This window comes from Melopsittacus undulatus, chromosome 4 (genome assembly GCF_012275295.1).
Source record: "Melopsittacus undulatus isolate bMelUnd1 chromosome 4, bMelUnd1.mat.Z, whole genome shotgun sequence".
In the NCBI taxonomy this organism is placed as follows: domain Eukaryota; kingdom Metazoa; phylum Chordata; class Aves; order Psittaciformes; family Psittaculidae; genus Melopsittacus; species Melopsittacus undulatus.
In genome coordinates this window covers 71,544,370-71,571,221 of record NC_047530.1, presented here as the reverse complement: position 1 = coordinate 71,571,221, position 26,852 = coordinate 71,544,370, and the positions used below count along the sequence as shown (strand labels likewise).

Here is a 26,852-nt window from a genome sequence, read left to right as displayed (position 1 = left end):
ATTCTGTGGAAAATCATTTCACAAAGATGACTGAGTAAAGAGCTGCCATACACTCAAGGCATACACTTCAATTTTAAAGGCCCCACTTACACACTAGTATCATCAATACTCATCTGGCTAAAAGTAGAGACCACTCAAAAAAGTAGTAGTTGGAAAAACCTCTCCAGACAACACACGATTTAAAAACTCCCATTAGACATATTCTGGATATGAACAGCTTACAAAACACAACTGATCTTTTCATGACACATAGCTCCTGGCCTTGAGCTACCACATACTTAGTATGCCATATGAAAATCTAACAGTCATTAATATCTTACTCTGTACAACAGGAATACAGGGATAATCAAGTGAGAAGCCAAACATTCATTATTTTTCTCTCCCAACACCCTCTACACTGATGTTCCACAGAATACTATATGAACTCTGCCTCTCTAACCTGCTAGGGCTGCTGCTCAATCTGGAGCTCCCATTGCCTTTCTCATCCCAGACTCCTGGGGTTATGCTGTTACATGTCTGCTTTTGATATGCTGTCCTGCTCACACAACTCATTGCCCACCTCTATGCAACTAACATTGAAGGCAAAGTATTAAGAAACCATGCATGGAATCTGTCATATACCAATGCTACCTCATTAGATCAGGGAACTGTGTGCACAAACACAAACCTATGTGTGTGTGACTGCCATGACCTAAGAACCTGACAACAGGTGAAGACACTACAGGTCCTTTTCACCTGTGGACACAGAAGAGCTAAAGATCCAAACTAAGCTGATACATGTCATTCAGAATAACTCCCAATTACTCTGTCAGCTTAAGAGGTCACCCCAGTCTCTTCAGTTCATTACTACCAAACTTCGCATAACTCGCAGTCAGGACTCATCTGCATTTATAGAATGGCATTAACTGGCAAAAAAAAAAAAAAATAGTGGTCATGTACAGAATTACCTATCTGCCCAACGGCTGCTTTGTGACTGTGCAAGCACTCTGTACTGACAACACAGGCGCTCATATATGTGATGGTTTCATAAGGGGGATGCAGCTTAACCATGGTTTTCTCTCTTTAACAGCACACACCTTGCATGAAAAAATCACAATACTCTAAAGCAGCACACAAAATCAGTAAATTTATTTTAAAATGGAAAATACTCCCTGACTTGCTTTTTAAATGGTCCACTGCCTTGCATCTTAACCTATGTCAAGGTCTCAAAGACAACTGCCATTTCCTACAACTTCTTTTTGACAAACAGAAACTCTATGTCAGACAGAAACAAGAGAAGTACATATGAATATTTAAGTGCCAACATACTAATTTACAGTTATAATAAAAAATTCAAACCTTAACTATGCTAAGCTTACTAGCTGCAATAAATATTTACTATTTGATTTATAATAGAGTAAGAATATCATTACAACACTGGATCAGACTATCAGCCATTCAGCCTGCTGCCCCCCTCAAGGAAGGGGCAATTAGGTCCCCCCTCAGCCTTTTCTTCTACAGGCTGCACAAACCAAGTGACCTCAGCCACTCCTAAGAAGTCTTGCCCTCGAGATCATTCACCATCTTGCTCATCCTCTTCTAGACACACTCTAATGGTTTTATGTCCTTCTTATATTGAGATGCATAAAACCTGTACACAGTACCCAATGTGGGGCTGCACCACTGCACCCACACAACAGGCTAGTGAATCTGTGGTTGATGCACCCCAGGACACAATTGGCTCTTTTGGCTGCAAAGGCACACTGGTGGTACATATTCAAACTGCCATCAACCCAAACTCCTACATTTCTTTCTGCAGGGCTGTCCCCAGCCTCTCCACCCCCCAATTTGTACATATAACCAGGACTACCCCATCCCAGGTGGAGAATCTGACACTTGCTTTTGTTGAATATCAAATGGCAGGTGATTGCTCAGTCCTCTAGTTCTGTCCAGAACACTCTATAAGGTGTCTGCACCATCAAGGGAGTCCGCAGCTCCTCCTAGTTTTGTATCATCAGCAAACATAGTTAATGTATATTCAGCTCCTGCATCCAGACAATTTATGAGAACATTAAAGAGCACTGGCCCTAAAATTGAGCCCCCACTGCTGACTGGCCACCAGTGTGATGCCACCATACTTATTAGAATTCTCTGAACCCCGTCCATGAGATAATTGTTCACCCAACATATTATGCACTTGTCCAGCTGTACGCTGGACATGTTGTCCAGAAGGATACTGTGAGACATAGCATCAAAAGCTTTGCTAAAAATTAAAACCTGCATACACATATACTGACTTCTGTTTGTCAACTAGATGGGTGACCTTGTCATAAAAGGAAATTCAGCCAGTTAAGCAGGTCTTTCTCTCCATGAACACATGCTGACTATGGCCAATGACTGCAATGTCTCTGATATGTTTTTCAGTAACTCCCAGAATAACCTTTTACGAGGCACTGAAGTGAGATAAGATCTTCCTTCCTTCCCTTCTTAAAAACTGGGACATCATTTGCCAGCTTCTAGTTGACTGGGGCCTCTCCAGATTTCCAATGTCATTGAAAAATAACAGAAAGAGGTACTGCAGTAACCTCTCAGTACCCTGGGATGAACTGCACCATGTGACATAGACTTACATGCACCCAGCTGGAACAGCAAGTCTCCAACATGCTCAGAGTCAGCTGGGACTTTATCACACCCCTACCCCAGTCATGGCCTTCTGTCACTGGGCTCCAGGGGTCCTAGGGCACATCATGGTGTTAAAGACAAATACAACATCTCTGCTTTTTCTATATCCTTATTTGTGAGGTGACCAACCACATCAAGTAATGAACCAATGTTATCTCTGTTTCTCCTTTTTGCTGTTAACAACTTTTAGAAAGCCCTTTTCATTGTCCTTCACAGTACTAGCCAGCCTGAACTTTAATTGAGCTTTGGCCACCCAAATTTTCTTCCTACAGTGGCAAACAGCATCCCAATAGTCCTCCCACGTCACCTATCCTTCTTCCAGAACCTAAGTTGTAGAAGATCCCTGCAGCGAAGCCGGTCTTCTGCCCTTCTTGCTTGACTTCCCACAATTTAGAGTTGCCTGCTCCTGCGCTCTTAAGCGACAGCTCTTAAAAGTGAGCAGCTTCCATGTACCCCACTACCATCAAAAACAGATTCCATGGGGACCTTCCTAACTACCTCCTTCAGCAGCTGTAAGTCTGCTATTCCCATATCATGGGTTGAAGTCTTGCAGGTGGTTTTTCTCCTATCACTAATGATTTGAAACTTAACTAGTTCATCATTGGTGTGACCAAGTGTCATGGTTTAAGCCCAGCTGGTAACTCAGAACAATGCAGTCACTTGCTCACTCCCCTCCTTTCTGCCTCCCTCCCTGCTCCCACTCCTGGAGGGATAGGGAGGAGAATCAAAAGAATGTAACTCCCATGGGTTGAGATGAGAACAGTCCAGTAACTAAGGTATAACACAAAACCACTATTGCTACCACCAATAATAATAAGGGAAATAACAAGGGAAGAGAATACAACTGCTCACCACCCACCGACCGACAGCCAGCCCAACCCAAGCAGCGACCTAGCCCTTCTGGGTAACTGTCCCCAATTTATATAGTGGGCAGGACGTGCTGTGATATAGAATACCCCTTTGACTAGTTTGGGTCAGGTGTCCCATCTCTGCTTCCTCCCGGCTTTCCCTCCTCCCTGGCACAGCATGAGATTCACAAAGTCCTTGGTCACAGTAAACATTACTGAGTAACAATTAAAATCATCTGTGTTATCAGCATTGTTCCCAGGCTGAAAGCCAAAAACACAGGAATGCACCAGCTACTAAGGAGAAAAGTAACTGCTACTGCTGAACCAAGGACACCAAGACAGACCCCAGTCATCACCCATCCATGAGTCCATCTCTCTTTAAAAACAAGAAATCTAGGTGGGCACCTTTTCTAGTCAGCTTAATTAAGAATTAACCCTGAAATTCTTCCTTGCACTGAGGTATTATTCATTTTTTCTTTTGGACTGTCATTTTCATTTAAATTTAGGAGCATACCTAAGAAAAGAGGCTGTCAAAGAAAACAATTTCTTTGTCAACTATATGCTATAATGATGGTTATTTTATTTCAATTTCTTAGCTATCTTTATTTAGAAAAGTCTCAAGATAGAGAGATTAAGTGTCTCAGGATATAGAGATATGTATAAAGTAAGGTTTAAGAAGTTAGCAATTATGTTCTTGCACTGATAATCCCACTAAAGATAATATCAGGGTTAAAAATTAAGACAGCCTCCAGATTAATTAAGATGTAAATTAGTTTACCATGGTCTAATGAAAGTTTCATCAATCATACAGTACAGTTCTGGTTTTATCATCAATGCTATTCCATTATGTACTTTTTTTTAGATAATCTGACAAGTCAGTATGATAAAGTCCTTACTCTTACACAAGTGAACAACAAGAAGAAAGTTTTTTTTTCCCAGGAAATCCTAAGGACTCTGAAATGACTATGCAACTATTGGCTTCTTGCTCAGAATCAATGATGACAGAAGGGATCTCCTGAAATCACACAGTTCCCATCCCCTTGTGTGTGCTGTCACATCATCCTCCTGCCATCACACCCATCAGCAGCATCAGCTACAGCAGGTCGCACCTCCACAACCTACCTGGGCAATCTGTTCCATTCAACCATTACCCTCAAAGTAAGAAAGGTTTTCTTAAATTTAAACAGAATTTCACGTATTTCAGTTTGTGCTTATTACTTCTCATCCAGCCACTGCCATGTATAGGAATGAAATTTTATGTACAGGTGCATTGAAGACACTTCCACAGATCACAACAGACTAAAACCATGAAAAGTTGAAACTTTCAGAGATTAATACTCACTTCAGCTTTTTTACGTGCTTCCATGGCTTTCATAAGCATCATGTGCTGCCTTCTCCTTTCTCGCTCCTATTGAAGCAGGTAATATTAGAAAAAAAACTAATCCACATTTTCAGATCAGTAAAAAAGCTGAGTAACAAATTTAGCATTAATAGACAAGTCACAATAAATACTAAATATAGGACAAGAATGGCCAAGTCTGTGCATGTTTTAGTTCAGGTTTAGAAAGCAAATACAGGAACAATCAAAAGCAAAAAGGTAAAGCAATGAACATGGAGACAGTGTAAAAAAGAAGCATACAGATTTACTTATGGTCAGTTGTGATGCTCCTTCATAAGCTGGCAGAACAAAAAGCATAATGGTTGGCTGGAACAGGTCAGTTACCTTACATCTGCTATTAGGGAACTTGCAATTTATTTCTTCAATAGCCAATTCAGCAGAAATTTTCAAACACTGCAAATACTAACATTTTTGCAACTAGCAACAAATTAATATGATTAATTTTCTCAGCTCTAGATCAGTTTCAACCAAGCTAGTGATGGCGCATATATATACGCAACAACACTTGCATTTACTGATGGCTGTCCCTCAATAAATTATGTCAGTAACTCCAAATGCATTAAGGAGCTGTACCATAGAGCATTAAGTATGGGGATTTTGCCTGAAAAGCTGTGGAATAAATCTTGGCCCCAGTAAAGTCTAGGGAAATTTTATCATATAATTCAGTGAGGCTAGGATTACATTCTAATGTTTCATTGTATACTTATTACGAATTTACCGCCGTCTGAAAGCTAATTTCCTCAGTACCTTACAAACTTAGGAAAGACATCATTCTGATTTTCAGAACAGGTTAATCCAAATTGTATTTAAAATGTTCTGATTCATTCCCAGTGAATGGGACAAGGCTTGCAAAAATTATCCAAATGACTACCTATTAATTTTGCATTTATTAATCCCTGATTTTATACAGTAGTCCAATTCCTATTGGGACATCAGTAACATAGATTTCTGGTTAAAAACCTCATTTATTTATTGCCATGTTCAATTTATATACATGTTCAAGACATGTCTTTTTTTTTTCCTTAACAGACAAGACAAGCAGATGTATGCAATGCACTGTGCTGTAAAGCCATGCAGCAGTATGTAATATGACAGCAGCCAGTGCTACATTTTATGCATTGCTATGACAACCATATCACAACCAAATCACAATGCGGTGTTAGATGTACAAAAATAAACATACCCATACCATATCTAGTCTATGCCTCTCCAACTCCTGGTAGAAAGAGTTGGCACAACATTATGAAACAGAAATCACAAAGTCACAAAACCACTTTTTAATCCCCCAAAAGACCCCAATACCAAAGCAAAGCAACAAATCATAAGGTGAAAGAAAATTTGTGCAGGAATCAAACCCAGAAATTTAAAAAGGGCGTATTTTGAAGATTCCCCCCCCCAATACAGCTTAAGTAGTAGTTCAGAACTGGCATTCCATTTGGTCAACTAAACTCATACAAACCTGGTGTTTGAGAAGAACAGCTTGCTGCCTCCGCATCTCTTTTTCCTTAAACAAAAGAAAAAAAAATATTTAAAATATCTATCAAAATTTACTTACCAAGTTGTATATTTCTACCACACTAAAGCATGCACATCTGAATTAAAATTCTTAATTCCCACCCACCCCTAAAGTGACCACAGAGAAGTAAACATAGCATATATGAAAGCAAGTCTATTGACTTGGGAGTTCCATGTTAAAATATATCAACAATGCCAAAGCAGTAAAAGAAGTACGTATATATACACTGTATTTTCCAACATTTGTAAGAGTTTTGTAGTCTTAAATGCATACATCCTAGAAAAGACTACGCTTGTTAAGAAGCAACAAAGTTTTTTAATATGACATGCTTAAAAGAATACTGTGAGAAATTTTACTGCATAAGGACTGTTAAGTCACGCAAACCAAATGTCATGAAAGTAAAACTCATCACAGTGGCACATAAAAAATTGCTGTCTCCCGACATATAGTCTGTATGTATAAATGTACCTATGTCACATGCACAGACTTCTCTTTTTTTTACAATCATATGTACGTCATCATATTTCTGATGATTTCTATTATCATACACTATTTATATGTTGTTTCAATTTATGTTTCATTATCTGCTAATCATATTTCAAATTTACTGCTTTTATTCATGAATGTGTATTATGTACAGTACCATAGTTGTTTTTAGAGCTCCTCTAAACTAACCTTTATTCGTTTTTCGGCCTCCAATAATTTGGCATTTGCTGCTTCTTCCTTCTTTTTCTTTTTTGCCTGTGCATGCAAAACAGGTCACACAACAGCACCATCAAAACTTGAAAATAATCTGACTAGAAATACAGTTATGTGCTTTTAACAGTTCAAAACATCATTACATATCATGTACATTGGAACAAGATTTTTTCTCAAAGCAGCTTTCATAATCAATCAATCCACAATCCACTTTTCAAAAATTAAGACAGAATTCCAAGTTCCATTCAAAAATAACTTCAACTGGCTATTAACCAAGTACACACAGAAACAATATAAACCACAAAAAGACCACCATTAATCTTTCCATGAACGGAGACTTGAAAATTAGCAATCTATCTTTGCTAATATATTAGCAAACTAGAATAGTATACCAGTACATTCTAGAATATATATAAACATAGTATTTTAAATCCACTGCACTTCATACAGAGCAGCGCATGCTACTACTTTAATTACCTGTTACTGCAAACTTGTTTTCCAACATAAGAATAGCTATGCTATTAACTTTAGCAAATACAACACTACGTATGTAGAAAGTTGGGAACCCACGTGCGCAAGTTAAAAGGTCACAGTTAATACAGATTTTTTAAAGAAAAATATCTTTAAGACATAGGTTTGAACTGGCCTGTGGAAGTCCAGATTGTCAGTCCTGTTATATTTAGTTACATTCCTAACTGCATGTGTGATTATTGAAATACAACATCCTTTCAAGTGTCAACATCCTGTTTGAGCCATCATTTTTACCTCTAAAATTTGCTGAGCTCGAAGTTCTTTCTCCATTCTGATTTGTTGGATTCGCTTTATCTTTTCCTATAAGAGGAAGAAAGTTATTTATTAAACATAAAAATAAAAAAATCAATATTGAGAAAGTAAATTTGTATTTTTAAAAAATTACCAAGTTTATACATGTATTTTTTATCATCAAGTCTCACACCCTATGTAGTCATTTGTTTTCATTTAATAATGTACGTTTAGCATTTTTACTAGTATTAGATGATGTCTGGTATATCATTGAAGGAACCAACAGTTATGCACAGGTGCTCATGTTTAAATTGTTGGAAGTATTTGCTATGACAGCATTTAACCATACTTGTATGTTTAAAAGCACATATTAATTCACTGGCACACAGAGATACAATCCATCATGCACAACCTAAAACCACTTGCAGTGAGCCAGAATCACCCAAGAAGCTAATTACACTATTACAGTATTTACATAAACAGACTTAACACTGTTTTCACAGAATCAAATAAAGGAAGACAGCATCCCTGTGCTTCAGTAACAGCTTTTTAATTTCTTACTGATATTGGCAAGCAGTTACTTATGTTGGGTGGCTTAAATCACGACAAGACAAAATCGGGATGTCCTGACACAACTACGGAGTTTAAGAACTTTAAGTATATACACCGTGTGCTCTTTAAAACAAGATTTAAAACACTCGCTTTGTAATTAGCGTATTTAAGACCTGAGTTAGCAATCACAAAGTTTACCTGCTGCTTCATTATCTTAATCTGCTCCTTTTGTTTTCGCTTTTCTTCAGCTGCCATAATAGCTAACAAACAAAAGTACACAAAATTTAGTATCAGCAGAACATGACAAGAGGCAGGTAACTTCTCATTAATACTTTTCAAAATAAACTGCTAGCATGCACAAACTTTCACAACTAATACTTACCCTGCTGTTTTTTCGCTTCTTTGGCAGCTCGAGCTTGTTCCTGTTTCTGGAGTTTTCTCAGTAGCTTTATTTGTGCTGCTTGCCTAGCTATTTCTGTTTAAAAAAAGTAGAGTTCATAAAAACAGTGCCATCACACAATAAAGGTGCAACTCATATTCCAGACATTTGCATGACATAAAGATATCAGAACAGCAGCAATTAACATGCATATTTGCTATTTAAAAGAAAATACTATTTTTGGAGGAAAAAAATACCTAAGTGATAGTATCAGGGCAGTAATGCTGTTTCATTCAAAATACAAAATACAACGTAGCTACCCGGACATGTCCACAGTCAGCACATGAAGGACAAGTTAAGTCTAAGTTCAAACAAAGATCCTGACTCCTGGGTTGTAAGAATTTTTCATATTGAATTAGATGCATTCAGAAAACCTCATACACTTATGGACTAAAGAACTGAAATTCAAAAGTCATGTACCTGATGTTTATTTAAAACCATGCCTCTGATACACAGCAGTACATGATAATATTGAAGTTCTACTCTCAGCATTGGTATTACTTATTACAGGGATTTCATAAGGAAAGCGTTTTCCCTGGAACAGCCAAAACCTTCACAGAAATGTTAACTTCAGTGTTCTCAATTTTTAAGTCCATTGTTGTTTGAGTTGATACAAGGAAAAACAAAGATCTGTTAATTTTTGCCAATTTAAAAATATATCAGTGGTAACCAGATTACTGGATGTCTGCTTTTTCATATTTTACAAATCTAAATAAATTAACTATGGAGTAAGCTCTTAAGACACTTTTCCCTTTCTATCATATATACATCTACTGATCTCAAGCAAAAGGCTTCAATAAAAGCATGTGGTAAATTTCCAAAATAAAAATTTTGTATACTCGTACCCCAGTGAAACACTGCTCCTCTTCAGAAGAGGCATTAACTCTCTACATACTGATACCCCTTGTGAAAACAGTAACACAATTACCTTGAGCCTGAAGCTTTCTTAAAAGCTTTGCATCAGTGTTGTCTAGAAATTCAGTGCTACCAACATTTGGAGGTCGGCCTTTGCGCCTTCTCATTCTTGACTCCTCTCTAGAGTGCTGTCTGTCTGGATTTGGTGGTCGTCCTCTACGCCCTTCCATAGCTCTGATACGGGGAATGACCTCCTCTTCTTTCAGAAGACACCACTGCACACCCTTTTAATGGACACATTTCACAAACAGGTATTATAAACATCAGTAAAAAAAAAGGAAAAATAGCTAAGATACTTGAGAACATAAACAGCAAGAGATTTTTTTTTCAAAATTTTATATATAAATTGTGAGAGCTGTGATGTACCTTTGTGTGGTACAATCACAGTAAATGCTCTGATGATGCATTGAAGCTAGGTACTGAGAGCTCATCATTATGACCTTTCGTAAACTGTACTGCTATGCAAGATTTTTAAAACTACTCAGTGACGTACACAGTTACAACCTAGCAAGTGTATCACTACTGCATTATTTTTGGTTATTTCTGATCAAATAAAATTGCTCAAGCCTTCTTAAAAGGTGAAATAAATTTTCCCTTATTATGTAAACTAAAAAATAACTATGCTGCTTTCACACAACCCACTGCTCAACGTGAATGAAAAAACGTGTCAAGTTACAAGTCACTGTCTTCCAACTGTTAGTGTTTACAGAAATTTTGACATACATAGCAAGCAACTGCAGTAGTGTGTTTTCAGACACACAGAAGTGCTGTAGATCTCAGCAACTGAGTTGAAAAAACACAGACAGATTTTAATCCTGAAGGTTTTTTTAGTACAATTCAGTTCTCCATCATCCACTGCAAGAAAATTCATTTCTGCACTAACTTGATACAATCAGAAGTTTATACATTTTAAAAAATCTATCTAAACTCAAAGTTACGTTAACTATGCTCTCTAACTAAACAAGCTATGCAACAACACAGTCAACTCTTTCTTCCACTGTTACTTCTGGTTTTTTGTGGAATATCAGAAATAGATACTGAAATATTTGGTTAATACAATACCAAAGTTAGTCCTCACATGGAAATAGCTTTAATTTAACTGATACAAAGTAGTTTATTGTGCCTACTGAGCGGAACAGGAGCATAATCTGTCTGATCCTGTTTGACCAAACACAAGTATTTCAGAATTGTAATATCTCCTACAATTTTCCCAAGCTTTTTAAAAATGCAGAGAAAAAAAAAATGTAAGCTTGGTGTCCTTCAGGACTCCTTCATAATTTGCCTTAAAAAGGTTTGAAAAAGATTTTCAAAATGTCTGCTAAAGCAAAAATGAAAATTGTTAAGTTATAAAACACACTAATTAAATATCTGTTCAGAAAAAATACATTTTCATTACCAAAGTTTTCACATTTATATGTACATAGATACTGAAATAACATTTTCTGTACCATAAACCACATTCGTGTTTGCTTATTGTGACAATTTCTTTTAATTCTTTCTGCTCCTCCTTCATAATTACAAATGTTTCATAAGAGTCAAAAAAAGAAATGGTATTTTGCTATCACAAGTTCAGATTCCAAGGAAGCTTTCTGTATCTGCAGAGTAACCTTTTCTGAAGCTTGAATCACTCCCAGTTAAGACTATCCCAAGAGTACGCCTCATGCTTAGTTTACAGATGTTCCAAAGGGCTTTGTTATTAGCGTTGTTCCTAAAAACAAGTTCTTCAGAATGATAACAGTATGTGTACAATGCATCATCACTAAGGACTTTCTAATGCAGTTACCTCTACCACTTCAACACAGTGGGTGTGCACACACAGATGAGCACTTTCAGTTCACTAGGTTATGTCTTACAACTTATCACAAGTTCAGTTTGTTGAGCAAAGTAAGGCAGATTGAATATAGTACTTATCACCTACACCAACCTTCAACTTAGGAAATCTTACCACATAAACCACAAGCGCCAGAGGTGGGAGAAATAGGATTCCCCCATAGGGAGGAATAGGGAGAGGCCACTGCATCTCAAAAAGCACATTAGAACATGCAATGGCAATTGCTCTTGCTCTGTACTGCCATAGTTAACAATATTAATGATGACAAATACGTGGCAAATAAAATAGATCAAGAGGTCCACAAGACTGTTAGCGCCACAGAGACCATGGATGTATTGTATATTATGTAGTAGAAGGTTTAATAAGCAAAAGGAGTTGGCATTTCAAGACATGTGGAGAAGACTGCTTAATGTCCTGTCAAAGAACGTTGTGATGCAACAAGTTTCCACAACTTTAAGAGAGGACAAGAGAGAAACAGTCCAGAACAGATCCATTATGGATTACACTAGAGTTAGTTGACCATCTGTATTTTGTGCCTAGGTACCTTTTAAAATGTGACCCAAAATACTTTTCTATTAAAAGCATGTACAATCTGATACTCCATGGATTTTCAATATTCCTAAGAAAACATACAGGGATTGGGTCCCAACACAGGAAAATCGGGAGCTTCCATAAAAATCTGTGCTTTGCTACACAAACATTAGAGAAAAAAATGGAACATTGTGAAATGCTGCGTTTTATTGCTGAAACTAATCAAAACAAAAACCAAATTTAATTTCTCACCCTCAGACATGTACCATCTGTTGCAATACTGTACTGTACATGGGACATTTCCCAAAAAGGGGACCAGATAACTCATGTGAGCATAATCAAGCTCGAAGTCTGTTAACCAAACTAATGAACAAAACCACAGCCACTTTGCAAGAAGCAGATACCCTCATTCTCATTAATTTCAGTTTAGATTTGCAACAAAAAAAGCTAACAACAAAGCTTTCTGAACTGCAGAAGTCAAAACAGGATATTTTAAATTGCAGTTTCTAGAATAGAAAGCAAATAATTATTGCTACATTACAAATGCATATGACAGCTGATTTTATAGTTGGCTGTTCTGTATGGTATTTCTTTTGCATCTGTACTAAACATTTGAGACTTCTAGATACTTACTCACAGAATAAGTCTTACAACTAAAGAACAGTAAGCTTAAGAAATTGGCTTAAAAGAAGTAGACTTCACACCTTATGAAGATGCACTGTATTTGCTCTGAGGTAGCACCGCAGTTGCATACTCTGAGAAAGACTACTGTACTTCAGAGCTCCTTCACACTAAGGACATGCAAAAAAGTACTTCAAGCACTTTCTTCCTTTCCTGTTCCTGAATTCAGCTGCCTTTCTAGGCAAGCATTCAGACTCACTGGGAAAAAACAAAACCAAGAAACAACCAACCAACAAAAAAAAAAAAAAACCAAACAAACCAAAACCCCACAACATTATTTTCCCAGCTTTATGAAAACTCTTATTAGTAAAAAAAGTGCATGTCATGTTTACTGTGACTGAACTATTACTCCCAGACAGTTATATCCAGGTTAAAAAACCCTGTATTTTGCCATTACTGAGACTTCATCTTCAACTAAAATGGATCTGAACGGAGCTGCATTAAGTCAAGTTTTCTCTAACTACATAATGACCGCAGAAAGAGAGGGTTGAGAAAGCTGGGCTTGCCTCAGCCTGGAGAAAGAAGACTCAGGGGGGTCTCACTGATGTGTATACATACCTGGAGGGATGGTACAACCTGAACAGAGCCAGGCTCTTTTCAGAGGTGCCTAGTGACAGGATGAGACGCAATTGGCATAAACTTAAACACAGGAGGCTCCCTCTGAAAATTAGGGAATGCTTTGTGACTGTGGCAGTGATGAAGAACTGGAACAGGTGGCCTAGAGAAGCTGTGGAGTCTCTCCCCTTAAAGATTTTCAACAGCTGTCTGGACATATTCATGTCCACTGGCTCTAGGTGACCCTTCCTGAGCAGGGGGTTTGGACAACATGACCTCCAGAGGTCCTTTCCAAGCTCAGCATTCTGTGATGGATACTCTTGCTGTTGTACATTAATCAAAGCCAGCAAGATGCAATCTTAGGGCACAGCTCAGTATCAATCCACACAACAATCTTCCACCTATTATGCGGTTCAGTATTCCTATCCATATTACTCAAATTCATAAAGATCTGTGTGCTCTCAGCATCACCCCAAATCACATTCACACTAATCTTTGTAAACCACAGCAGGTTAAAGCCTCCAGGTCAGGTCACTGAATTTCCACATTTGCCAAACTTCAAACATTCCTCTAACCCTTATATTTCATGGCCCACTTGTGCCAAATACGCTTCTTCTTTAAAGCTATTAATTACTGCTTTGAATAACCTATAATATCTGGCTGCTTTACTTAAGCACAAGCACTTTTTTACAGGCACTATCAGAAGTGGGTAATCCATACATTTGTGGCTTGCTATGGGTAAATTCTTCACTATAACCGATTTAACCCTTAAATAGTTTTCTTTGCATCTTGTTCCACCTTTGAGCTTTGTGAAACTTACCCAGTCAATTTGGATGCATGCTGCATGTCCCAAAAGATGACATAAATATGTAACAAAGAAAGGGAACAGCAACCATGAAAGGCTATATGTAATAATTGAAATTACAACAAAAACAGAAATAAAATTCCTGGCATTATCTCCAGACATGCATGAAGATATTATTATCCTATATTGCTTTGCAGCCAGACAACTCAAAAGCTTTCAGTAAAAAGGGTGCAAATTCTCTTCATGAAGTATCAGTATCACATCCTGTGTTACTCAGTGTGTACTATCAGCCTGAGTGTAGTTCAACCATTTACATTATTATATCCTCATTTGAAACCTCATACATATCATTTTAGCACATCTGAAACAGCTACCCTCAGGCTTTTTTTCTTTTAAAACAAATAAACAAAAAAAGTAACAAAACAAAAAAACCCATCAACTTTTCCATTGTCTAACCAAGCCTCAATGGAACCTACCACAAACTGGACAAGTAGAAACTCTAGTGAGTTGTAGAGCCACTTAATAGTCATGTTGCCAACCCTGTGTACAGAAACCTGCCCTCCCAATGCCTTTATTAGGAAGTGTGTTAGTATTGAAGGGAAAAACCTGCAAATCGGCTCATGAATATAGCTGGAGAAGGGGACAAGACTAATGAAGTAATATGGGCAACAGACACAGAAAGGGTAACAAGGGTAAAAAGACAGCAGACACCCTGACATTACATTATGTTACAGAATAAGGAAATATTAATTATAAGTAAAGGAGTTATTTTTATCAAGTCATTCAGGTATATAATGAAGTTCACATCACATTAACTTGTACTGTTGTATTATGAAGACCAAACATGAAGAGGGTTTTGCAAGGTTTTACTCCTGGTAATCCAGGAATCATGAAACACTATCTAGGAAGTAGCTGCTTACTATGAATGCAACTTTCAAATTTATGTTATGCAAATATTATGTATTTCTACAGAGCATCACAAGGCCATAAGGCTTAACTGGAGCCTGAATTTAAGCTTGCTGAGAGAATGATGTCTGTCCACATACCTGTAGCGACATACTCAAAATACTTGTATTTTAAAGAAGCAGATATATTCACTGACAGAAGTACAAAAACTCTCATGCACATCCTGAAGTAACGGCAACATGACCAAAACACAGTAACATAGTATGGCAAAAACTCAATACTCATTTCCTTAAAATTCTGATTTTATTTATCCTTGTGGGGTTTACCTACACAAAGTGTAACAGTTCTACTAATGTAAAGAGTAACGGACATAATCCAGTATTTTATTTCCTGTAAAAATATGCTTCAGGAAGCTCAGATGATACTAGTGATAAAGGAAACACTTGTATTGAAACATGTATTTATACACACATACACACACACACACACACATATATATACCATGCACATGAATACATGAAAAGAGTATGATTTGAGACATACACATAAGTTACTATCAATATTAAGTTTATACAGTAAAGGAAGAAATAGCGTTTTAGTCAGAAAAATCTGAACACTATGATAAAATATGGAGCTCAGAGTTCTTTCATCCCAGATAAATCCAGGCTCAGAGCTGATCATAAGGCACGCTGAACTCCTGCAACCTCCTAATAAAATCACTGAAAGGAGTGGTTTTCAACACTGCCCAGGATCAAGCTCTTGGCATCTCAATATAACTACTATTAAGAAATACACACAGTTTTTAGAAAGAATTAGCTAAAAAACAGGTAATGCTTCAGACCGTGGCAAAAATTACTTCACCTAAATGTAAGTTAATGTTCCTTGGATCAAAGACTTTACTTTTTAAAAAGTGGATACCTGCGGTCCATCTCTGGCTTCATAGAAGTCACCCACTCCTATTTTTGCACTGAAGCTGAAATTGTCCCTTGAGATATCCATTATTCCATTTCTGCTGAGATACTGAAAAAATCACATATTTTTCCACTTCAGCTTGTAAATAATTACAACCCAGCTTTGATGTACAGCTAACTGTGATTGTAATGTTTTGAATATTCTATAAAAGGGATATGCATTTATAGGAGATCAAATCAGTAACAAACTGAGATACATTACACCTCTCATCACAGGATATTTTGAAATATTGGAGGGAAAAAAAAGCATTTTTTTAATTGCAAGCATGCTTAGTAGCATTAGAACACAAAAGTTAAAAAAGGAATGTACCTTTACTACTTCTGGATACTGTCTCAGCTTCTTTCCGCAAGGTGCAAAATACGCTACTTCTCCTTGAAGACGACCACCGAAGTTTCTTATTCGGGTTTCTCTTTGCCAGCTACAGTAATATGAAATAGTTGCATACAACAATACATTTGTGGTTTTTTTAAAATCAAGCAATTAATGTCAACTAAAAATTTTTACAAAGAAAGGAAAATGGCACACGTTAAATGTGTCAAGAATATCATATATCAAATAGACAAAAGGATAAGTTATTATGTAGTTTGTACAAACTGACTATATATGGATCTATTTATATCAAGCTACTTACATATTACTGCATTTTTAACAGCTTAGTACTACAATAAAGGGAGTTATGTGGAGTCTATACTAGTTCAGATCTAACCATCAGGATTAATTGCTGGTGGCAAAAATATTAAGGGACAGGTCATGTTTGCAAAAGAGCAAATTTGATGCACAAAAATTAACACATTGAATATGATTACAGTTTAAAAAATCCAGTCACTGTGAGCTGGAAATCTAAATCACTGAAAACCTTCCCTTATTAAATAGCCTCAAAAATATTTAAACTGTCATTTCTTTACCAACTGATTTCTGAAGGTATTGCTTTCTTTAAAGGAATATCTAGTACATACATAACCTACCCGTATTCGAGAGGAACACGCAGCTCCCGTTCATCTGCTACTTTTCGTCTTTTTGAAATACCTGAAACAGAATTTATTAATACCTAAGAGAATGTAAAAAGTGAAAATAACATGTAACTAAAATATCCTTTTCATCCTTATATCCCCAACCCAAAAAGATAAATCAAGTGTTTTCATTCTAGCCACTACATACCTCAAGTACCAAGAAAATTAATGTAACTATTCTCCTTCTGAAATACATTTTCCTCTAAGTTTCTTTTAACCTCTACTTCTAAAATTGTAAGCAAAAAAATTTCCTAATTATGCCATACATAACTGCTTGCCTTGTCTGGCACTCTATTTAGATATTGCTAAAATACAGTCTCTTTAGATGCTGCCAAACTAATTCCTTGCACATCTGTTTTTCTTCACCAGAGTGTATTAAATATGAGTTACTTTAAAATACATACAATAGGCTCAGCCTTCAAAGAGCATTGTGTATGGATTGCAGTCAACTGCCAATACAGAAAGTTTTCAGAATTCCAGCTTTTCAAACAGATGTGTTTGGTGCTAGTCAGAAGACTGAATCAGTAATATGATAGAGACAAATTCCAAAGGTGGGATTTTACGCAAATGTGGGTAAACCATGGGAGTGCCAAAAGCTGATGCTTTTCTCAGGCCTCCAAGAATTGTAGGACAGGAATTACGAACAGAGACTTCTTTGGAAGATGCCTTTCTCAAAAAGGTAGTTTGGGCCTTGTGTAGTTTCTCTTCCCATGGAAATGGACATGAGTATCATTATCAGACTGAATACTTGAAACTAGCTCCAACCTCCTACAGCCAGAGGAGTGCCCTACGGTGCAATGGCACAGGTTTCCAACTGAGATGCCTGATGATCTGGAAGCAGCTGTTAATCTCTACAGAAAGCACAGAAACTGCCCATGCCTGGATGAAAAACTTGTTGGACACATCTGAAGTCTTAAACTAACATGACTGACTATTTTGCTACCTCTAATAGTCACAGTTTAGGGAGGAAAACTGTTTGTCCAAATAAAAGGAGGGTGGATGGGAGGGGGGGAAATTGCCCAGTGAAAAACAAAGAGACACAAGACCTCTTCAGTGACTGCCTACCTTTAGGCAAAATGGACACAAAACTATTCTAACTCTACTATGGTGATTCTTACTGGGAGGAAATACTACACCTAAAACAAGGACACAAAGTAAAATTCTACCTCCTACCTCCATACACAGGCAAAATCTATCAGCCTTTCCAAAGCTCCATAAATCAACACAGATTCCTGAGCAAAAAAATTAACTTTCTATTTCAACAATTTGGATTATAATCTACTTACTCGTATGTCCATTAAATATCAAGGTTCTAAATCAAAGTAATAAATATACAACTTAATTGTTACCATGCAAATTGAGGAGTGTTGTTCCAAAAATGCATTCTTTTCTGTAGCAGTAGTGATTACTAAATCTTATAAACTAGTAACCAAATGAAGGATAATAAACACTATACAGCAGCAGGCAAATGCTAGATGTACTTTTCATGAACCTTTTAAAAAGAACTCCTTGCATGTAATCCATAAATTCTACCGAGATTTTTGAAAGAATAAAGTTATATTTTAACTAAATACAGTCATTAAATTTATCAAGGAAGGGGCAGAAATAGAAGATTTGGAATGCAAACTATAATGCATAGAAATTAAAAATAGAATAACTAGCTCACAATAAAATGGTAAAGAACAGAGGTTTTATGTAATAAGTATAAATTCTGGCTATTTCATCCTACCTTCTCTCAAATAATTACATGAGCTAAAATGTCCTGGACTAAGTGTAATGTTTAGGTCTTGAGAACTTGCAGGTTTGCTTACTGATTTTAACAGCTCTTGCAAAAGCCCATGAAAAGATCACAGAACAGCTCAGGCTGTTTTTGATCCCCAGGAAAGGACCTAAAACAGATCACCTGGCCCAACCTTTCATGGGAAAAGGAGCCTAGATAAGATTGTCTAGCACCCTGACGAACCACATCTTGAAAACCTCCAGTGACAGGATACCAGATTCCTGGAGAGTTTGTCCCAGTGAATGCTTGTTCTTACTGTAAAAAATCTTCTTCTAATGTCTATCACTAATAACAGTGTCTAAACTAGTTTTATAACTACTATTACAGTACATGCCAATTAGATGATAACTATACTATAACAAAAGACATTCAGATACCACAGTGTGTACTTGGTGTAAGAGAAGATGGTGCTGTCCCAAGAAAAACTGCAGGCTGGGACTCAGGACATAAGGCAGCTGGTGCAGAGCTTGGGGCCTTTGCTACTTGGAGATTAAGCGGGGTAGAATGAGCTGCAAGACCAATGGAAGAGCTCTTCACAGAGGATGAAGTTTTAGTCAGTTTCAGTGGAGTTTTTTCTCCCTCAGTATCTGTATCCGATTCATCTTGATCTTTATCATCCTCATCATCTTCATCCTCAGACCCTTCTGTATCTGACTCAGAATTACTGTCAGACTCTGTTTAAAAAGAAGTGTGGCAAAAAGCACATTATGACTTGATAACTAATGGCAAATACATTTAAGTTCTAACACTTGCAAAGTCTTTTGTCTTTATTAAGAAGCTTCTCTGACTAGAATTCTTTATTAATAACATCCCTTGAGTATAAATAGAAGGTTATAATTAACTAACTAAACTTTAAAATTACTACAAATATGACAGCATAAAGCAATTCCACATGATAATGAACTGTTGCTTTGGATGGAATTTTTTTCATGAGGAGATGAGACAGACACTGCAGCATTTTAAGAAACTGTTTACCCTAGAATGAGCTACAGCTAAGACATCCCCTGTCAGCCAGGAAGGGCACCTCACAGGATGTGAAATCTAGCATGAAGAGGAAGCAAACAATGGTACTGGGTACAGACTGAAAGGTGTCAGAATTGGAAGTATGGCAATCTGGGCAAAGGAAGAGTTAGAGTAAGGGGTAAACAGGATAAGGAACTAAAGATGGACTACAGCTGAGACAAAAAGAGGATTAGTACAGGGTGTGTGGATGAGAGAGGGGAAAGAGAAAGATGAAGGTGGAGCTGGACCCAAGGGATATCAGCACACACAGGAGGAGAAATGAGTGGCTGGGCATACAACTGACTCTTTAAATGTCTTGGCCTTTCTGAATAGCTTAAGAGCCCTTAAAACAGTAGTCTGAATGCTAGTTATTAACACTGCAGCCCTTAAAACTGTCCTGGTACTTTTCTCTAATCTTGCTCATTGACTACTGTGCTCCTGAATGAAGCCTAGAAACATGCTGTTCTTGTCACCTGACAATTTGAAAGCCTTTACTTAGTCCCTCTGGCTAGAGAAGCACACTTGCAGATGGGCTCTGCTTGCCAAAATAATTAAATATAAACCAGCCTACTATCTCATCCTCCTCCTGGGCACCTCGCCACACAAGCAGTATATGAGCTGCAGGCGGCATGACTGATCTGGAAGGCAGGTCTCTTGACAGCCTTTCCAGAAGCCTGTGGAGCAGTCTTACCGGGACAGCTGAAAGTAAACATGATTTTGGATATGACACAGTGGAGGAGTGGGAGATATGTGCTACTTTCCATGATATCTGCAGGACACTCTGTGGGCCATGCTGCCCCAAAATTTCCTACCCCTATGATAAAATATGGTGGGAAATGCATGTTTTCAACACTCAAAAAATAAAGTTTCTGCTTTTCCTATTAAAAAGATTAAACCACCTGATTGGCTATCATCAGAATCATCATCTTCATCATCCTCATCTTCATCTTCATCATCGTCGTCATCATCATTTGAGTCGTCAGAGTCCTTACTGCTGGGGGCATCTGAGTCTACCCCTCTGAACTGCTCCACCACCAGTTTTGCAGAGTGAAGGCGGTGTTGTGTTTTTACTGCATTTACTGCATTATTGCTGACTGTTTTATCCTTTCCTGAACCAGGTAACACAGGAGAGGTAGAGGGCACAACAGGTGTCCGGTTACAAGTTGGTTTTTTCCCACAAGCACTCAAGTTTACTGGCAAAGAAAAGGGGGCACTACTAGAAATGGCTACACTTTCATTGATCTTGGTCTGGGATTTCAGTTTCGTAGTAAGCGCAAGAGGAACCTCCTGGATGACGCTCTGAGTAACTCCATTGGGTTGGTGATTACCTAAAAGTGCATTTGTCAGGAATGGATTAGAATGGTTGTTTTCCAGGGATGTGAGTTTTTGATGAGCTGGTGAATTAGATGTTGGCTTGGGGCTTGACAAAGCTGCAATAACCTTCTTCAGGTTCTTAGACGACTCCTGTTTCTTTAGCTGTGCTGCTGGGAATGTCTGTTTATATTGTTCCTAAAGAAAGGAGAAGACAAAGGAATAAAATGCGGTGGGTGGGGATTATTTGGTTGTTTGGGATTGGGTTTTTTTGGAATCAGGCTGGTGAACTCTATGAGTCAAACATCCACTAAGCTATTTTTAGGAGGTCAAAAGTAGGTGCTAGCTACAACAGAAGGGTTGAGTACCTACAAGTTATGCAAATCTTGTGATTTTCACTATAAATCAAGTAGGAAAAGACAAACTGACCCCAAGATGAAGCTGTTCTAAATTATGTAGGAAAGCTTTTTCACTTGCTACATTGCTCCAGACTGATTTTTCATAAAGATATTAAACATCTTGAAAAAAGAAATTTTTTAAAAGACTACGGATGTCTTGGTATAGCAAAAACATTTTTTTTACTTATTTCAGCATATAAAAATCTCATTAATGAACGTAAAAGTAGCGTTATTAATTTGTTCATACAACACAGAAATGGCTACAATACCAGCAGAAAACCAAGCGAAGGCTTTTGGCACAGAAAAGTTCTACCAAAAAAAATGAGGAAAAAGGCATTACTCAGAAGTACTGTGATATGCTACAATTTCTTTTAACTCTGAAGCAGTACTTGAAAGTTCTTCTAGTAAAACTTATTCAGTACTGGCGCAGAAATCTATGTAAAGCTTACATTGGTTTTAGTTTCAAGACTCTTGCAAGGAAAAATACATCATCTTCGATGGGAAAAAAAAATCAAATGGATGAAGACAGTAAATTTTAAATCAATTTTTAAATACTAAGTCAAATACAATAAACTTCTGAAATTACTAGCATTTAAAACTGAATATGAAATTATAAAAGCCTATCAAATATTCACACAGTACATGTCTCCAGTAAAAGTTCGAAAGAAATCAGATCGCTAAACAGCTGATGATGTATCATTAGCCAGAGACTCTTAACCTAAATTTGACAGCAGAAGCCTCTTCCAATGGCAAAGACTTATGTTTTCATAATTAAAACTTACTTAACCATTACAGGTAAATTACTAGCTTATTTGAATTTTACAAAGTAACTGGGAGTTAAAAGTAAAAATCATGTTTTCCATCTGGTCTAGGAACAAAAGCCTGTGTGATACAAAAATGTTTCAATCCTCAGAGAGGACTTCGAGTTAGCTGTGAATCAGAGTTCAATTTTCTCTTCATCAGTACTACTTAGTTTGAAACAAATTTTGTTTTCATAATGAACCTTAACTCAGTAAATTTACATATATATTTATATACATATATATAAACCCCAACATTTCTAAAACATTAGATTTTTATTCTCTTCCAATCCCCATTCAGATCTAACTGAACAGAAATTACAAACTACTGACCATAATCACTACTGACAAAATAAACTAAAATAAATTTTTGTAAGGTAAGGAACTGTTAAGACAGATACATGTAAACATACTGTAGATTCACAACTAGCAAAAAGGAAGATCAAATTTACTGCCGTGGTCATACTGTTTCAATAGGTCAATGCACAAATATCCTTCAGACTTTAAAAAGCAAACAAAACCCAAGACTGAGTTGAACATTTTTTTAAAAAGGCTTTCAGCTATTTTGTTTAAAATCATTATTAAAATAGGCAATTTTAATTACTTTGACTTACAATTATAAAACTTGAAACAAAGCAAAGCCATGCTTACATACTAGATACAGAACTATTAAATCAGCATTCTGACTAAAACTAAAAGCAAAGGAAAAATACCCCAATTTGCCTGTGAGTTCTTCTCTTATTTTGATATTGATTTTAGCTGCTTATTTTCCTTAAGAGATATACGCATGAGAAAATTCTTTATTTTCTTTGTACCCATTACTGTCATCAGTACACCAATTGCTTTCAGCAGAGCTGTAAAGTTCCACTATGTGATGAGCATGAAACTCAAATTTGCCATTATATGACATTAAGTTGTGTATAAAATTACATCATGTATGCATCAGGGTATGCATACAGGCACATGCATCAACAACATTACTTTTCTCTGAGATAAAGTGTTTCTCTGAGATGAAGTGGAATAGTTCAAGACACTTGCAACATACAGGGAAACATTAAAATTAAAGCATACATGCTGCTCTTGAAAACAAACAAACTACCAATTTCATTCACATCATTCAGAAACCCCTATCAACTCTAAAACAAAAAGGTATGAAAATAAATATACATACAATTTTAAAGCATTATGTTAAGAAGAGCTTGATAGCACAATACTGCATCTTCTTAGGCAGGCAATGCTTGCCACAAATAATCAAAAAAAAACAGTGATTTTTCACTCACCCGTTTTGATCTTACATCGCTGGTCAAAGAAATAGATTCTTCAGAGGTATTTTTATTCCCTGCTTTGAGTAGATCAGGGGAAGGAACTATGAGTTTTAAATAGGTTTCCTTTTTGGCTTGATGTACCAGAGACAAAGGTTTCACATTGGGAACCAATCCCGTAGACTGTATTACACTTGTGTGTTTGTTCACAGATTCCTCCTTTGCCTGAGAGCTTTGGAAAATAAATGGAAGCTGCTGTGACAAAACCTGAGGCTGCTTCTGCTGGGACTGGAATGATGAGTGAGTCTGGGAATCAGACACAAGAGGTATCTGCTGGTGTGTTCTCTTTTCTTGAGACTTTTCATGCGATTTTTGTCCATCAGTTTTCGTATCTGTTACGCCACTATGCATTAGCACCTGCAAAATATGTATTTTTGACTGTTTACATTAGATCAGTTAAAGATCCTTAAAAAAAAAATAGTACATCATCAGTCCCCATGGAACAATTATACTGTTCTTGGCAGAGGATGAAAATAATAATTATAAAATCAATCTTGTCCTGTATTTATTATTTTGAGAGGGTTTTCTGCTCTAGTTTCAGCATGTCAAGACAATGATTAACAGAAAGGAAAAAAAACTAAAGCATGGTTGTTTTTTTATTTATTTTTTACTGTAAACCTAACAGGATACCCAAGATTACAATCTTGTTCTTCTATTGGCAACTAGAGAAAGTAACCACCCTCCTAGGATAAAAGCAACTGCCAAAATGATATCCATAGAAAGTTGTATTTCCAATACACTATCAAGCCACAGCACTTGATTTCTTTATATTTCCCACTTTATAACAAGATGAACAGGCTATCAACAGTTAAACTTCTAGCCCATGAAGAACAACAAAACACACACATGCATGCACAGAAAGGAAAAAAAAACAAAACAAAAAACCAAAAACAACAAACCAACCCCCACAAAACCCCAGAAGCAAAACCAGAAAGAGTATTCTTATCATTCATTAACATGTAGTTAAATAATGGCTCACTGGTACAAACATGAACACATCAATGTGTCATTAACAGCTTTCAGTGACAAGACTGTGAGCAGCAGAGCATGGTCTTATACCTTGTTCTTGTTTTTGTGATGTGCTTCATTTTCAGAATCTGATTCATCGTCTTCACTCTCTTCAGCACTCTGGTCCTCCTCCTCTTCTTCATCCTCCTCTAAATCATCAGAGTCACTACTACTTATGCCTTCGCTTGAGGTGTCTGAAGAGGAGCCTGAATCACTGTCACTATTACTAGAGCTTTCCACAGCTTTTTTTCTGGGCTTCTACCAGGAAAAAAAATGCTCTGTTAATGGTTTAGGCTTAATCTGTTATATCATCTTTTTATTATACATAATCTTTAAAACAAAAACAAGTGAGACTTTGGAGTAAAGTGTTCTGCAACCCTTGAACACAACCAACTCTATCTGCAGACAACCGACCAAAAAGAAGAGCTTCACAAGATTATGAAAATTAAAAACTGGTCACAAGTCTCTGCCATTTTTCTGACCACACACATTGGCAGAACAGTTGGTATCACTACCTTTCAAAACAACAGAACAAATATAGGCTTAGAAAACTGGCCTGGAATTTAGGTCTAGCAAAGTACACAGAATGTACTGCTTCCAAAAAAATTAAAGCCAAAAGCTTTTCTGCAAACCAGCACAGGAAGAACGACACATATTAGATTCTTGTAGAATGAGAAGAAATGTGTAAAAAAACCACAGGAACTCCAAAACACTGACACTGCAAGACCACATTTTGAAAGGCAATAGATGAGGAAAGCTGGCTTCTAGCTTTCTAACTAAAACAACTTAGCTAACTAAACTTCTAACTTGGCTAACTAAAACAAACGTGTATTCTACAAATACATCTGAAAGAGGCACAGGTGGACTCCAGTGTTATGATGCGCTATGTGGGAGAGACATAAAAATGTGTATTACTGCATTAAAGTATATTTAGTCATTAAAGAGAGAAGGCAGAATGATGTTGGAAGGTAGAGAAACATGTGAAACAGGATTAACAGATGTCAGGGAGCAGCAGGAAAGTCTTACACAGCACCTAAAAATCTAGAAAGGGCATGTGAAGTCACTGAGGGAACTGTAAGGTTAAAAGAAGTCAAAAGGAAGAGAGGTGTACAGCAATAGCAGGTGACTGTAGGGCAAAAAAAGCTGAAGCAGTTCCAGATAACAACGCAGACAGGAGAAACAGAGAAACAGTTCCTTATAAATATAGGCTTTCTTAACAAAACATAAAAGTTTACTATCCAAATTTTCTTCCCATCCCACTGGAAGGGAGCAAGTGATCAGCTGCCTTGGAATGGGATTCCATTTACTTTGTGAAATAGCTACGAAACGCAGAATGTGTAGGTTGATTAACTCTCACCTATTTATCAATTGGCTGGTATCTGTATCTTGTTTTTTTGAACTACGCAGCCTTTATTTGCTGTAATGAACACAGTAAGCCTTTGTATCATCATATTTTATGCGTAAGTCACATGCATTGCTTCAATGTTGGGAAATCATAAGAATTAAGTTTTTACTGGGATTTATTGTTTCACTTCTCAATTCAAAGAGGTGTCAGTTGATACTCCAAGTGAAAGACAATGATCTGAATGTATGCAGACACTTAAAAACAACCAATCTAAATAACTGTGCCAGTCTGTGGCATGTTTTACATGTTTTATTGCTGATGTCCTTTACAGCATTTTTAAGTATTTTTTAAGTATCTTCCTGTCTAATGGCACAGATGTAAAATATTTCTTCATGAAGGTTGAGATTATAAAATGAAATATCAGACCATGATCTGAAGCAGTGAAATTAACAAAGCCGCCGGGAATCACATCTCTAGGATTCTGTTCTAGTTTTTCCCCTTCATGGTTCTCTATTTACCTCTCTATGTGGAAAAGGAAACACCCAAAACACTACAGTAATTTTAAAATCAGAAATACCCTGTTTATTCACAATGCTAATGAAATATGTATTTATAACATGAGCTTAAGAGATTAATTGAATGGTCTGGAAAAATAAGAGAATGTCAGATAGACATTAAGTGACAGTGTTTATTTCCACTCATCAACACTTAAAACTTTTGCTGTCCATCTCCTTTACAAAATCTTAAAAATCTATCTTTCCATACTGCAAACAAGAACATAAGAAATTTACAATACAAAGAACA

At 36.9% G+C, this 26,852-nt stretch overlaps 1 protein-coding gene across 10 annotated transcripts in view; it reads right to left on the bottom strand.

Moving 5' to 3' along the window:
• BAZ2B (bromodomain adjacent to zinc finger domain 2B) overlaps nucleotides 1-26,852 on the bottom strand; it is a 134,107-nt gene that overhangs the window by 24,792 nt on the left and 82,463 nt on the right. For 3 of the 10 annotated variants that reach the window (XM_031053494.2, XM_031053498.2, XM_031053496.2), the window contains exons 6-19: nucleotides 24,755-24,961; nucleotides 23,654-24,052; nucleotides 20,764-21,373; nucleotides 19,240-19,536; nucleotides 17,038-17,098; nucleotides 16,382-16,490; nucleotides 16,019-16,120; nucleotides 9,805-10,015; nucleotides 8,820-8,912; nucleotides 8,636-8,697; nucleotides 7,889-7,954; nucleotides 7,100-7,165; nucleotides 6,368-6,412; nucleotides 4,852-4,917 (exon numbers count right to left, since the gene is read on the bottom strand). In XM_031053494.2, coding sequence (XP_030909354.2) covers nucleotides 4,852-4,917; nucleotides 6,368-6,412; nucleotides 7,100-7,165; nucleotides 7,889-7,954; nucleotides 8,636-8,697; nucleotides 8,820-8,912; nucleotides 9,805-10,015; nucleotides 16,019-16,120; nucleotides 16,382-16,490; nucleotides 17,038-17,098; nucleotides 19,240-19,536; nucleotides 20,764-21,373; nucleotides 23,654-24,052; nucleotides 24,755-24,961 — 2,394 coding nt within the window. Of the gene's footprint in view, nucleotides 1-4,851; nucleotides 4,918-6,097; nucleotides 6,125-6,367; nucleotides 6,413-7,099; nucleotides 7,166-7,888; nucleotides 7,955-8,635; nucleotides 8,698-8,819; nucleotides 8,913-9,804; nucleotides 10,016-16,018; nucleotides 16,121-16,381; nucleotides 16,491-17,037; nucleotides 17,099-19,239; nucleotides 19,537-20,763; nucleotides 21,374-23,653; nucleotides 24,053-24,754; nucleotides 24,962-26,852 lie in introns of all 10 variants that reach the window. The other 7 variants (XM_031053499.2, XM_005153721.3, XM_031053497.2 and 4 more) reach the window with 5 other exon arrangements.